At 33.7% G+C, this 15,823-nt stretch overlaps 1 protein-coding gene across 1 annotated transcript in view; it reads right to left on the bottom strand.

Annotated features, from left to right (window-relative positions):
- The window catches only part of Nrk (Nik related kinase), a 132,453-nt gene that overhangs the window by 31,999 nt on the left and 84,631 nt on the right, over positions 1-15,823 (bottom strand). Inside the window, exons 15-21 of the mRNA XM_013025829.1 lie at positions 13,551-13,618; positions 11,303-11,385; positions 8,621-8,718; positions 7,105-7,466; positions 5,231-5,549; positions 3,064-3,241; positions 1,789-1,944 (exon numbers count right to left, since the gene is read on the bottom strand). Of these exons, the coding sequence (XP_012881283.1) occupies positions 1,789-1,944; positions 3,064-3,241; positions 5,231-5,549; positions 7,105-7,466; positions 8,621-8,718; positions 11,303-11,385; positions 13,551-13,618 (1,264 nt within the window). The remainder of the gene's footprint in view (positions 1-1,788; positions 1,945-3,063; positions 3,242-5,230; positions 5,550-7,104; positions 7,467-8,620; positions 8,719-11,302; positions 11,386-13,550; positions 13,619-15,823) is intronic.

Raw genomic sequence — 15,823 nt, 5'->3', positions numbered from 1 at the left:
GCATGTGAGGGAAAACTTAACATTTGTCTAAGTCTAGCTTATTTCAATCTGTATAGTTCCATCCATTTTATTGTAAATGACGTGATTTCATTCTTCTTTATGGCTAAATCATTTTGCATTGTGTATATATTACACATTTTCTTCATCTATTCTTGTGTTGATTTTTATGTGTTTATATTACTATTTTTTTCGATTGAACTATGCTAGTATATGTAAAGGTAACTTACCATTTTAGGATAATATTGAACCTCACATAGTGTAACTATGTTCTTTGTACTAATAGGACAAAGTTCATTCACATACATGAAAAGATAGATAAAAATGCTTTTAAGCAATGGTCTCTTACTGTTCAGTGTGCCATCTCACAGACAGAGTTTTGTATAACTCTTAGCACTGCTTACAGTTGTCCCCAAAATTTTCTTTTTGTCAGTCGTGGGGGCTGAACTCTGGGCCTGGGCTCTGTCCCTCAGGTCTTCAGTTCAAGGTTATCGCCCTACCACTTGAGCCACAGTGCCACTTCCCTGTTTTTTCTGCTTATGTGGTGGTGAGGAATCGAGCCCAGGGCCTTATGCATGCAAGGCAAGCGCTCTACCACTGAGCCACCTTCCCAGTCCTAGTAGTCCCAAGTTTTAAAGAAGTTATTCACTTTTGGAAACTACTTTTCTACATTCTAGTATAGTGAATACAAGGAGTTCAATTCACTTCATTCAACCCACTTCTCATTTTTAATTAAGACTAAAGGTTTTATTACTTTTTGACTGTTTATATGGAAATAATTATTTCTATTGTCTTTAAATAGTTGTACAAGGGAGTTGTTATTCAATAAAGCAGTTTATTAATATTATAAATTTTATTATTATACTGATCAGTATCACCCTATTCATTATTCTCCCCCATAATTTTTAAAATTGGTGGCTGTATGTTCATGGAGATTTAAAAAGTTTTACATTATGCTCTATCCTTTGCGAGGTATTAATAGTCAAGGCACATTTAGAAACTTCATCTTCATCTCATGGGGAAATCAAATGAAGGCCAAGACACTATAGCTCATTATTGCTATAATCTTTTATTTTTCAAAATATAAAATAAATGTTATGAGTTGCTATACATAAACTATATTCCTGCATAAGATACTAGACTGAAAGGTCCATTCTTTCTTGCCTGGTACACTCATTTATCAAAGTTTTTCTAAGTTGTTCAGTCCATATAATTATGTATATTATCCAGGTCTACTTTTAATTTGAAACCTTGTCTTATCTTCAATATTATGTTAAGTAAAAACTACAAGCTTGCAAGTGGGATTTTGGCATTTACTTTACATTTCTCCCATCCTTGCTTTCAGTTATTTTGTTTCCTTTATGATGCAATCTGGCTGAAGAAAGCCATTCTCAAAACTATCAATATTGTCAGAATCTTTCTGAAACAATGGATTGAAAAGTTGGGCAAACGTAAGACATTTTATGAGGAATTTTCTCTAATTCTTCATGAATGTTTAAATACAAGATCTTGCAGAAACCTTTCTTTTAATTCCTCTGTAAGAATCACAATTAAACTAGAACAGAGTAAGCTAAATTTCAGATAGCTCAGACCAATTTTAAAATTTAGCCATGCTAATTCAGGTTATAATGAAGAAAGAATGAAAAGATGGGTGTTATCAAAGATTAGTTCTGACTTTTTAAAATTATTTTAATTTTATTGTCAAGGTGATGTATAGAGGGGTTACAGTTATATAACGTAGTGAGCACATTCCTTGTCACAGTTCTGATTTTTTAAATTACATAAACTCACCCCATAAAGAACCACAGCAGATTTCAGAAGTAAATTCCTTTTCATACATGTGGATAAGTGGTTTTTTAGATGGAGGAGAGACATAGAATGGGTTAACATTGACTTCAGAGGGTAGCATAGGTAATTTCTCAGGTACTTCAACAAATCCAGCATATACTGTGAAGGAGAAGATATTGAAAGAAAGTTACTAGTCTATACCCCAAACTTGCTTCATTATTTCAATAGATGAGATATAACCTAGAAGTTTTTGTCCTTTTATTGAATATTATTTTGTACTGGAAGTATCATTTTAGTAATTCGTAAATCATCAGACAATATAAATCATGATGTCAAAATATATTGCTGAATATTAATTCCTTTGTATGGGTACTAGGGCTTAAGAGCAAGGCCTTGAATTCTGGCTTACTGCTTTTGTTTAAGGCAGGTACTCCACCACTTGAGTTAGGACTCTCCTAGCTTTTTATTGGTTAATTGGAGGTCAAAGTCTCTGGGATTCTCTTGTGGGTTAGCTCAGAAACTGTATCCTCAATTCTCACCTACTGAGTAGCTAGGATTACTAGTGTGAGCCTCTAGACACAGTTATGAATACATATTTTTGATATTTGGTAATTGGGTTTTTTGTAAATTATTTGATTTTTTTGATCTATATACTCAAAATCTTTTTTTATTGTCAAGGTGATGTATAGAGGGGTTTCAGTTACATAAGTAAGGTAATAAGTACATTTCTTGTCAACCTTGTTAAACATTCCCTCAATTTTCTCTTACTTTTCTTTTTCCCAACCACCCCCCGCCAAGCTGTACAGATCATTTCCAAAATATTGTCTTGTGTATATCACAGTTGTATTGGTTCTCCCTTGTCCTTTGTCTCACCATTCTGTTGCTCCCCTTTCCTTCCCTAATTCAAATAAATGTATACACAATACTAGGGTACCAAAATCAAATGAACTCCAAGACATGGACACAGGAGGTTTTTCTTTGTTGTTGTGTTTAATGTACTATGTGATATTTTTCTTTTGTATGTTCTTCCCCTTATGGTATATGAATATATTTTATATTGATAGAAAGTAAAACAAAATCCAACTGTCAACTGTAGCTCAAATTTAGGTACCATAAAAATTCAGTGAGAATTTTTTTGAAAAAATCATACATAAACATGAGTTCATATCAACTGAATATTGGAGTATTTTGATTCCTTGCATGCTATAAATAAGTATCTGAATACTATTTATATGTGAACAGGAAGCCACATTAAAAGACTATACTAGACATACTCACAGATGGCACTGTCACAGTCAGCATCAGTAGTCCTCTCAGAATCTTTGGAAGGAGATGAGTGGGCGGGAGAAAATCCCAATGAGGTTGATGATACTGATATGTCAATTTCTTCATCAAATCCTGGGGGTGTAATATCTGAGGCGATGGAATTTGAGGCATCACTTTCACCATTCAATTCCTACAGGAGACCAAAACCATTTTTTTTTAAGTTTAAGGAAGTTAACAGCAGGAGAATATTTCTAGGAATCACTTCTGTACAAAATCCACATTTACTAAAAATTATTTAAGACTATCATTAAAAGAGAGATCTAGGACCTATTAATGGGACAACTGTTGTCAGAGGAGAAATATATAAATAAGTTTAAGTCCTTATCTGTACAGTCTTGTGATTTGTGCAAATGTACCAGGTACTGTGCTGGGAATCTTATATGCATATTTTCGTGAATTTTTACCATATACAACAAATAAATATAGTTGTCTGCTATTTAGTTATAAGCAAACTAATATAGCACTTAGAAAATATTTTCTTGGTCGGTGTTCATTAAAAGTAGAGAACTAGAGTTGAAAACTAGTCTGATTTCAGAGTCTACACAGGTATGTAATACCAAACAGCCACTTGAAAAATAATTTCAAAGCTTCTATTTTCTATTTTCATTGATTTCTCCCATAATTATTATTCGCCTGTCACTGGCTAAGCCCTAAGTTGTACTCCAAGATTGGACAATTTGTAATAATAATAATAGTATTAGTTGAGAATGAATTAGATATACTTACTTCCTTTTAAGAATTCAAAAGTGTATGTAACAGAAAATACACAACAAATAAGTAAACTACAATGTCATAAGAATAAAAAGCAATGATGTTCAATAGGTTTGTAAGCACAGAAAGAGGGATATATAATTTCACCAGGCCAAGAGAAAGACAATGCTTGGGTTGGAATATCATCCAGTTCACCAAGTAGAGAAGAGATAAAGAGGACTGGCATCTTGAAAGCCAGTTTGTGAGATAGAACAGTAAGCCAGGAAAGTAGACTGACTGACACAATGACTTTTGCATTTTCTATTTGAATTTTCAGATACATAATTTTCATTTTTCAATAATAAGTCTAAATATCTTGTGTTACAGGAAATTTCAGTGATAATTCCTGTTCATTTAGTATCTGTGAAGCTGCTCAAGTATTTAAAATCTTCTTATCAAGTAATAAATGTCTTATGAACTGGAAAATCATTATCTAAACATAAGACATCACTTTAAAAACGTATGTACCCAGACTAGGGATGTGGCTCGGTGATACAATGTTTGCTAAGCGTGCTAAGGACACTGGGTTCCATATGTGGCACTGTAAAAGTAAATCATATATTGTCAGTTCCCAAAAAATCTAAACATAGATTAAGTATATGATCTAGCAATTTTACTCCTAGGTATATACCCTAAAAAAATGCAGACTCTAAAAGATATACTAATGTTCATAGAAACTCAATGAAATATGGTATAGACATACAGTGGAATTTTATTCAGTCTTTAAAAGGGATGAAAGCCATACATGCTATGCCCTGATGAACATTGAAAGTATTATGCCAAGTAAAATAAGCGAAATAGTGCATGAAACTACATAGTTAGAAACTAGAATACTAGTTACTAGGGGGCAGGGGAAGAACAAGAGATTGTTTGTGAAGACATTTTTTAAAGTAACAGAAAGAATAGTGATGGGGAGGAAGATGGCGGAGGAGAAGCTGGAGGCTAAACAAGCTCTGGTATAGAAAACAGTTTTAGTGTTCCAGTGAACAGTCCTAGGCTAGAGAATCACACCAAGTGTGCCATCACAGTACAGAAGTGAATATACTAAAAATGCCACTGATCTGGTTAAAATTTTGTTATATACATTTGCCATAGAAACAATGCTATTCAACACAAAAGTTGTATGTGTTAAAGACACTTTCTAAAACATGTAACTTGAACAAAATAAGCAAACAAGGGATTTTTGTACCTAATAGTAAATAGTAACTAACCAAATTTGATGGAGATAAGGTCTAGTCATACAATAAAGATATTTAAACCTTGGGATAGAAGGTAAAATCCTTTTGAAATAGTTAAAATTCTACCTGTCAAGTGAAGAAACACATTTGCAATGAGAAGAGTTGATTCTCCTTTCCAAAGGGTGCATTACCTCTAGTTCAGGTTCCACGTCCTGGAAGACATGTCTCTCTAGTCCCAGTCCATCTATTGCTGAGTAATTTTCTCCGTCACTGAATCCACATGCTCCATTCTCTTCACTGATTCCACCGACTGCCATAGCACCATTATTCCTGCCACGTGTTCCACTGCCTGTATTGGCTCCATATTCTTCCGGATCTCCAAAAGCTGCACTGGCTCCACCTACAGCACTTCTTCCATAGCTGCTCCTGGCCTTATCATTTCCATAGCCTCTGCCAGCTCCTTCTTTTCCATTATTACCAACTTGTTTGTAGCTTCCATCTCTTCCATATCTTGTCCAGATAACAAGATAAAATTAGTAAGTCCATTCAAGAAAATGTATAGGTCACCTGATTTGTTTTTTAAGAACAGAAAGCTTAAAATATTTTAATGTTCTCTTATTGAGTAAGAGGGATTATTAAATCTATGTTTTTTAATTAATAAGTTTTTTATTATGAAAATACCGTACAGAGGGGTTACAATTACATGACCAAGGTAATGAGTACATTTCTTATCAAACATTGTTGCCTCCACTTTTGTTTCCCCTTACCACTCCTGCCCTCCCATTCCTCCCCAAAAGTTGTAAAGTTTGTTTTTCAACATAACGTCTTGTACATCTCATTGTTGCAGTGGGTCCACCTGAATCTCTATTTAAACAATCTGTTTTTTTTCTTTCCCCTCCCCAAATTATACCAACATCAAATACAGTGAAAACAGGGGTTATACTGTGGGGAGGGACATACAAAGCAACAAAGAAATCATCTTATAACTATGTTAGAAACAATAGCAAGAAAGAAAAACATTTTGAGTCCTTATCTTGGGGATCATTTCACCTAACATCAACTTGTCTGACCATTTCTGCTTGTCTCAGACATATATTAGGTATTGCAAATCAGGGAAACCATGGGACCTATGTTTCTTTTTTTTTTTTGTCGGTCGTGGGGCTTGAACTCTGGGCCTGGGCACTGTCCCTCAGCTCTTCAGCTCAAGGCGAGCGCTCTACCACTTGAGCTACAGCGCCACTTCCGGTTTTCTGGTCGTTTATTGGAGATAGGAGTCTCACGGTCTCTCCTGCCCGGGCTGGCTTTGAACCGCGATCCTCAGATCTCAGCCTCCTGAGTAGCTAGGATTACAGGCGTGAGCCACCAGCGCCCGGCTACCTATGTTTCTTTGGGCCTGGCTTACTTCACTTAATATAATTTTTTCCAAGTCTTTCCACTTCCTAACAAATGGGGCAATGTCATTCTTTCTGATGGAGGCATAGAATTCCATTGTGTATATAGACCCATTTTCTTGATCCATTCGTCTACTGAGGGGCATCTGGGTTGGTTCCATATCTTAGCTATGGTAAATAATGCTGCAATAAACATAGTTGTGCTGGTAGCTTTAGTATGGTCTTGTTTGTAAACATTTGGGTAAATGCCCAAAAGTAGGACTGCTGGGTTATAGGGAAGCATGTGTTTTTTAATACAAAAAGTAAGTTGGTGTGACAATGAATTGATTCATGATAGATAAGAAAAAATTCAAAAGATCCATCAGCTAAAGATAATATTAAATATATTATCTCTCTATATATTTGCATATAGATAATACTGTACATATATAGATTTATGTACATATATACATATATCTCAACTTGAATACTTCACCTTTAATCTACTAAAATGGTATTTGAACTGTAAGACGCAGTGTTCCATTTGAACAACTTAAATATATTATATGTCATTGAAGATCAAAATGCACAAGTATAATTCAGTCACCTTCTTAATACATTTTAAAAATAAACCAAGCTTAAAATAGTACTGCAATTATAACACATGAGTAGTATAAATAAAAAGATAAACCAACCTTGGCCAGTTAGAAGCACCATCATGATTACCACGTACATCATCAACAGACTCCTCATTGCCATCAGCATTATTTTGGTCTTCACAAACATACTTTGTCTGCTCAAAGTGGTTATCCAAGCCAGCATTTTCATTGGCATGGTCATAGGTATGTCTATATGCATTAGATTCAGTATCACCATCAGTATCAGCACCAGCATCATAGAGTTCAACATAATCACCATCCTCTTCAGGTGGCTGAACAATAGGTGCCGGAATTAACCAATCATTCCGGAAGATTTCAGAGAGTGCATTATAGCCCACCCATTCATTTGTTAAATATACTGGGGGTGATATTTTTCCTACTTTAAATCCATCTGGAACCTGTGTGCACAAGAAAGGTTAATGTAGTATCTAGTAGCCTTTCATTTTCTTCTGAAATGGGGAAGATTCCAAGATGACAATTATAAATATATTCACAGTTGAAACAAAGATATCCACTCACGAGATAGAGCCAAAAATTGAGTTAGGATGAGATGCAAAAACCTGAATATCAGGATGTGATTATTAGTGAACGTTCTAGATTCCACAGTAAAAATTTAACACAGTTTTTGTTTATTACCATTCCTTGTCTTCTAAAGAGTAGACATTTGATTTGATTCTGGAAAGTAGAACAGGTGATTTGATGATGTTGTTTTATTCAATAGGGTATACTTGAAGCTGATAGGTTCATTTCCATGGCTCTGCTTTATAAGCCATAGGTTAGTAAAGTATCTCAAACCCTTATAAAACAAATTACTATAAATCCACCTCTTATGTATGGCACATGCCATATTGTAGTTTATGGGTAGGATAGGAATAAACAGAAATATGAAATACACCTCTCTGAAAGAACAGTACAAGGAGTTACAAGACTTTTTATCTTGCTATAAGAAGCAACCAAGTATTTTGTTTTTATACATTGTCTTATCACATAAGGAATGCTATTGGGCAAAAAGTGAGTATCTAACTTTTACCCCTTAATCTGTGATCAGGTTCCACAATTACTTCTTTAGCACTCCTCTCTCCCATATGTTCCAACACAAAAATGTGAAAATAGAATCTGTGTGATACATTAAAGTTTTTCCCACTTCAAACTCCTAGGACTCTTTAACTACGTTTTACCTCCCACTTCCTGTGAGAACAAGAAGTTGGTCTCTCACTTTCTATTTGTCCCAATTTTAACTGTATTATACTATAAAAATACTTTCTAAAATTATAAAAAAAACCCTCAAAACATGTTTCAAATTTTCAATTCTGGAGGCCCACATAACAATGGGAATTTATTTTATAAAGATGAGTAACTAAGCTAAAAAACTCAACTTTCCCTGCAAGTAAAGATGAGAAGGTGTAGGTGGATCAAGATGCATTATGCTGATATACTGATTTGTTGAATGGTAACTCCTTTATACAATTACTTTAAAAATAAAAATCTAATTAAAAACAAAGAATTGAAAGTTTAAAAAAAGAGACATGAATGTCTGAAGATGGAAACCTACATGGACATCAATCAGCAAGCTTTGATCAATAGTAGAATAAGGAGGTGATGACTGGGACCTCCTCACAACCCTGGGACTCTCCTCTTCAGAAGAAGATTCTATAGAACATAAAAAATGCATTAGTAACTGGTAATTGACAGAGATTGCGTTCATTCATTTAGTGTACCAATTCAATCCCCAGTTGTTTTTCTTACAGTCTTTTCACAAATGCTACAAGTAGAACTGAATTGCTTCTATTCAGGAAATACCATCTGATACAGAAATTAACTTCTATTTTCATAGATAGTAGCAAGTTCAAAGTTTGTTCAATCTGTAGACCTATATGACTTTTGCTTTCAATATTTAATGTACACTTGCTAAATAATTCTTTCTACCTGTAGTTTAAGATGGTACACATTAAGACTGGTTGCTAGATAGATTCACCTTTACAAGAGTGTATTAAAAACAGGAAGAGTTGCGAGGATTAGTGGTCTCATATAATAACAAGTAAGAAAATGTTCTAATAATAGATAAAAAGATTAAAAATGAGTCAACATTCTAAATTATTGACTCTGTAATTTTAAATGTCCCTTATTTTCACCCAATGATATATTATTAACGATTTAAGGAATGAACTACTGGAAAGAGACATAACTTAGGAAAGGTAGACTCTTCCTAACCAGTGCTATATGCTAGAAACTTCTGCAATGATGGAAATGATTCATACACACTCTCCCACACAGTAGCCACTCATGACAACTGAGCATTTGGAATGTGATCTATATACCTGAGAAATGGACTTTTAAAAGTGAGATAGTTTCTTTTTGATCTTTCATTTTAATAGCCACATATGGCTATGTAATATCACAGTGGATAGATCAATGCCATGGTATGAATATTTCCATGTAAATTACAAATTTATCCAGATTGGACACTACAAGTCCAAAAAGCATGTCTTTGAAAACACTCATGACATTAGAGGACAATATATCATTCTAAAATGTGTGCCCCCTTCTTCTGGTAATGTTGTAATTTTCCATTTATTATTTTTATAGGAAACCATTTTCAAGAAGCTTCTAATATATATAAATATTTTAACAATTAAAATTCTATTATTATCCTGATATTAATTAACCTGGAGCTCATATTTTATAATATATCACTACTGTGGAAGTGGGCTATTAAAAATATTGAATGAGTGTCTTGCAATTCTATGGCAAATTTGTTCTCAGATGATGTCCTCTCATGGGACTATCAAATGGTCAATGTAGTAAATAAGCACACTAATATAACAGAATTTCAGACCTGAGATATGGTGCAGTTGTTATCCCCTGATTCCTCCTATTAATCTCCATGACTATTTTGAGGCCTAATCCAGATTTCTTTATTTTATAAATGTAACATGAATAGAACTTAAATATTTTGCTTATTTGTCCAGTATTACTAAAATTAGCTCTAGTTGAAAATTATCCCTAGTTGAAGCAGAAAGCACAAATTCTTTGAAAAATAATTCCTAAAATTACTTACCACTGAGGGTTATTTTACTTCTTAGTAGCCTGGTATTTTTACAAGATATTACACTACTATTTAAATACTTCCTTAATTATATAAGTCCCCTAAGCTGAAGGATAAGGTTTTAGTTTAGAATTTTTCTAAACATTTTAATAAAATCTATATGCTACATGTTTTTATGCTAGTCCTGGGGTATGAAATTGGTGCCTGGGTGTAGTCCCTGAGCTTTTGGGCTCAAGGCTAATGCTCTACCACTAGAACCACAACTCTACTTCCTACCTTTTGGTGGTTGATTGGAGATTCCAACAGACTTTCCTACTCTGGCTGGCTTTGAACCATGGTCTTCAGATCTCAGCCACCTGATTAGCTAGAATTACAGGCATCATCTACCTGCACCTAAGCATGTATGCTCATGTATGCTACATTTCTACAGATGACTTGAAGACTTGATCAGATATTTTCTCTTTGCTCATTACCTGCATTGCTTTAAATTGTATAATACAGTATTTTATGATTCATGGCAAAACTTTTGTTTTACAAGTCTATAATTTATTTAGAGTCTCTCAAAAGCACATCTTAAAACACATGAATCAAAATTTATCAGAATTTATGAAAATATTTTCATGATTCAATTAATTTTTCATGTATTCTGAGTAAAATGTGTAAAGTTTCAGACATTTCTGAAATGTGCACATTTCTGTGTACATTGTATTTTGAGAAGGAATAAACTGACAAGTGAAACAGTCTCACAGCTACTCTGTCCAATATTCTTATTTTCCTATAAATTTCATCCTGTTAGAGAAGAATGTCTCAAGCTCCTTTCACATATTTTTCTTATCTGGTATAGAAATAAAAATAAAGGTGGCTCCTCTAGCTCCTTAGACATACTCCTAACTAATCCTCAGTTGACTCAACTGGAAGAAGAAACTTTTTTTTTTTGGTCTAAGACTGTAACTGGAGCTCAGTCCCTGACACTTTGCTCATTGGCTAGAGCTCTACCAATTGAGCTATTCCTCCAACTGCAGCTCTGACTACCCAATTGCCAAATGTGATGCATTTGGGGTCCTGAATATCATTTGATCTCCCTTACGTATTTTTATTCATTTCTTTTTGAAATTATTTTTTTCTTGACTTTTGAAATAGAAACCATTAAACACTGGCTATATGTAGACTGTGTATTCTTTGAATCACCTGATGCTTCAGGACAATTCTCAGGATTTTGTCTGATGTCAATGGGCTTCTGAGCTTGTTCCAAAAGAGACTGCTGAGGTACACTAACAAAAAGACAGAAAAGCATGTCTAGTCATCTAACATTCACAAGAAGCATGTACATCTCAACACAATGGACAAAAAGGTTTTTCTTAAATACATGAATACATATCACCCCCAAAAGAAGTAGAGCTTAAGAGACACTTTCCAATTTACATTTTTGCCCAAACCACCCATTTTATCTTGAACACAGAAAAAAACCCTCCAATATAGAAATTTTAAAATATATTAGGTTATAAAATGTTCAATCTAAATTTATATTACAAAGTATTTAGCCTAAATATAAGGCTAATGTTTAAGACTTGTATAAATTTTCTTAAATGTAATAGTCATACAATATTGTTACTTGGGTAACACAATGAAAAACAGAAGCTTCTAATATATATAAATATTTTAATGATTAAAATTCTATTATTAGCCTGATATTAATTATCCTGGAGTTCATATTTTATAATATATCACTACTGATTTAAATACATACGTAGACAGAAAGGACACACAGTTCAAATAAAAAATAGTATTGTTAATTTCTGTACTCCCTTTGGTTTTCAACATGCTAGGACTTAGTTATTAATTTAAGCTTGGAATAGACAGAAGACTTTTCTATGGCCTAAACTTTCAGAAAATTTTGTTCCATAAATTTTATAAATTTGACCCTACGTTAACATATTTAAAGGCAACACATTATTCATAAATTAAAAGTCCTTTTGTCAAGTGAATAATCATTCCACATTTAACATTAAACTGAATTTTTATATATTGATTTTACTAAAGTTATGTTTCATGTTACTAGAAACATTTATTCAAAACCTCCATTTCAGGTTAGAAGCCCAATGTGAACCCATTTATTGATAATGCAGAGTAAAATAACAGTCCACAGTCTTGTTTTCTAATTTTTCAAGATTTCTCTGCATCAGTTTAGTTTAAATATATGAATACATGGACTTAAAAACTAACAAGGTAGAAATTTACATTATTACATAAACATCAACTCTCTATACTGTGACCATAATGTCCAGTATCTTGAATCTAGGGAGTACAAAGAAATATCTACTGAGTGACTGAATGAATATAATTTAAATTCTCTCCACTGGGGGGCTGTAATAAGAGGGGGTATAATTTTCAAAGAGCCTACTTGAAAATTAGGCTCTCAAATAAAAAAATTGTCACGTAACATCTAAAATATGGAGCATGACTTTTGAAAACCATTGAAGATTACAGATAATATAAAGATAAAAATAGTTTGAGGTAAATATTGCATATGCTTTTTTATGGATCAAGTATGGAGTCTTAGATTTCATTTTAACTATAGAACACTTGTCAATAGAAGACTTGCCAATTCTGTAGCATTAGCTTCTGCAGTGTAGCAAATGTGTGTGTGTGTGTCTTTGTGTTTGTATTATAATATAGTACATGTAAAAATAGTGACGAACTGTGAGTCTTTTTATTATCAATTAATTATTAGATACTGTCAAATAATTTATCATTATTGATTCATTCTTTTATATGTAGGTTTTGCTGCTAATTATCAAATTGAATTACATGGAAATAGCAATAGTAAAAGTTCTAGATACTGAATCATTGAATATAAGTTAGCTCAAGGCTAGTAGCACTCAAGGCTTGAGGCACAACGTCACTTCCAGTTTTCTGGTAGTTTACTGGTGATAAGAGTTTCATGGACTTGGGCTGGGAAGGTGGCTCAGTGGTAGAGTGCTTGCCTCGCATGCATGAGGCCCTGGGTTGGGTTTCTCAGCACCACATAAGCAGAAAATTCCTCAGCACCACATAAGCAAAAAGAAAAAAGCCAGAAGTGGTGCTGTGGCTCAAGTGGTAGAGCACTAGCCTTGAGGTGAAGAGCTGAGGTACAGCGCCCAGGCCCAGAGTTCAGGCCCCATGACAGGCACAAAAAAAACAAAAAGAGTTTCATGGGCTTTCCTGCCAGGTCTGGCTTTGAACTGTGATCCTCAGATCTTAGCCTCTTGAGTCATTAGGATTACAGGTGTGAGCCACCAGCACCCAGCTGCACATAAGGTGTTAAATGTGGACCAATCATGCCGATGGTTATTCTGCCATTAAAACTAACTTGAACTTCACAGAAAAATTTGTTTCAAAGGGATAATGTTTCATTTTCCATGTGATTAGCTCTAGTAATTTGTAAACAGATACATACCTTGAGGAGAACTTCACACGCTGTGTATGATTGTGGTTGTTACGCATAGAAGAAGATCTCTCTTGGACCTTAAAGACACAATTTAATACTATGGTAGAAAAAAATCTCGATCTTAATTGATTAGAAATGCCTTCATTTATACTTTCTTAAATATGCAGCATAGAATTTTTAAGTATGTCCTATTTTCATAGTTACTTTTAATACATTAGAACTGTGTAATGTAACCTTTGATGACTTATTTGAATTTTAGCACAGGAACAAATTCTTCAGATCATATAACCATGGTATTGTTGAAAAATTGGAGTTCTAACAATAAAAGTGACTTTTATAGTAATTTTATACCAACACAAAGGAACATCTAGGAAAGTGCTCTACCACTTAGGCCATGTCTCCAACCTAAAGTCAAAAGAAGATCTAAAATAGAATGAACTCAATATTTAAGAATTTAAGCTAAATATATTTTTTGGTTTTTAAATTTAATTTTATTGTCAATGTGCAGAGGGGTTAGTTACCTATGTAAGGCAATGAGTATATTTCTTGTCGAACATTGTTACCCCCTCCCTCATTTTTCTCCCACTTTTCATCCCTCCAGTCCTCTCCCTCCACAAGTCGTAAAGTTCATTTCCATCTCTTATGAGTGTCACTGCTGCATTGGTTTGTCCTTTATATGTTAATCACACATTTAAGATAACTCTAGGTGCTAAAAGGTAGTCATAAACACATACACATCATTAAAATCTCAATAATCTAAATATCCCATGTCAAAGAAAGGTGAGTTTTTGTTTGCAATTTGTACTGTTATAATCAGTGTTCCAAAGACCTTCTGCCTCAAAGGAGTTTGGATTTTTTCCTATTATTATTATTACTGTTGTTGTTGTTGCTATGTAGTTGTACAAAGGAGTTACAATTCCATAAGAGAATTTGGGTTTTTGTAATAATACATGTATCAACTACAACAGAGCACTCAATAAATATCACATAAAATGAGTCAGCTTTATCAATGGGGAAAACTGTTTCTGTTCACATTTGTATTTTTGTCTTGCTCATGTAGTTTTGAATCCCTAGATTTCTACTCACAGTATGCTGGTTACTTTAAAAAAATGGGCATTGTGATATTCATTGAGAACAAGATTTGTTAGAAAGGAAATATAGAAAACATGGACACACACACACAAAAAAAAGAAAACATGGACACAACAAAAAAACAAAAACAAAAACAAAAAAAGAAAGGAAATTTAATGATAAAATTTTTTAAATATAGAATTCTCATACTGATAAAATTACTCAGTTTCTACAAACTGTACTGGTTCTAATAAACTATTTTCTTGACAAAATGGCTTATCCAGGTTGTTTCATACTACTGATAGACTGTTGAGAAATGAAAAACACTGTCAATGTTCACATCTTCTGCTAACAAGTGTTTCTAAATATAACCAGTTGTTTGGTAGTATGTACCTGACTAATTTTTTCTACTTTTAAATCAGATAACTGGCATCACATCGACCCAGTGTAAAGTGCTCAATTTATGGAAGTGCTTTCAGGAAGATTTATTTATTTTATTTTATTCAGAGATGTGGTCTTGTTATTTTGCCTAGACTGGCCTTAAACACCTGGGCTCAAGTGATATTCCTGCCTTTGACCCCAAATAGCTGAGTATGGTACCATTAAAGGTATGCACTATTAAAGATCTCCTGCTGAAGAGTTTATCAACAATAATAAAACAGTCCAAAATCAAGAAGAATTGACACTGATGACAACTAGCAAAGATAAAGCATAGAAAGGGAAAAGGGAAACAATTAGTAATATACTAGGAGATATAATGAGTTCCAAGCCAAATACAGCACCTTACATTTCCTGATTACAGTGTGATGCTTAAGGTAAGAATTATTGCCTGCAAGTACAGTTATTTACTACAGTGGAGATGCTTCCTCTCATTAAATAATGCAGTCTAATTTATGATCCTGCAAATGGCTAGTATTTATAAAGCAATATGTTTAGTTACTTACTGCAGATGACTGTTAGTATCAACGGAAAACTATATTTTAAAATAATTATCTGAAAGACTTCATAGTAACCTCAGAAACATTTAATGCTACTTAATAACTTGTACTAAGTACAACATTAGGGCTTCTGACTTACCATCAGTAAAGCAAGAGCTAGTGTTCTTTTTTTTTTTTTTTGTCAGTTGTGGGGCTTGAACTCTGGGCCTGGGCGCTGTCCCTCAGCTCTTCAGCTCAAGGCGAGCGCTCTACCAATTGAGCTACAGCGCCACT

The sequence above is a fragment of the Dipodomys ordii genome, unplaced genomic scaffold, assembly GCF_000151885.1.
Source record: "Dipodomys ordii isolate 6190 unplaced genomic scaffold, Dord_2.0 Scaffold88, whole genome shotgun sequence".
NCBI lineage: Eukaryota > Metazoa > Chordata > Mammalia > Rodentia > Heteromyidae > Dipodomys > Dipodomys ordii.
This window is presented reverse-complemented; position numbering and strand designations above follow the sequence as displayed.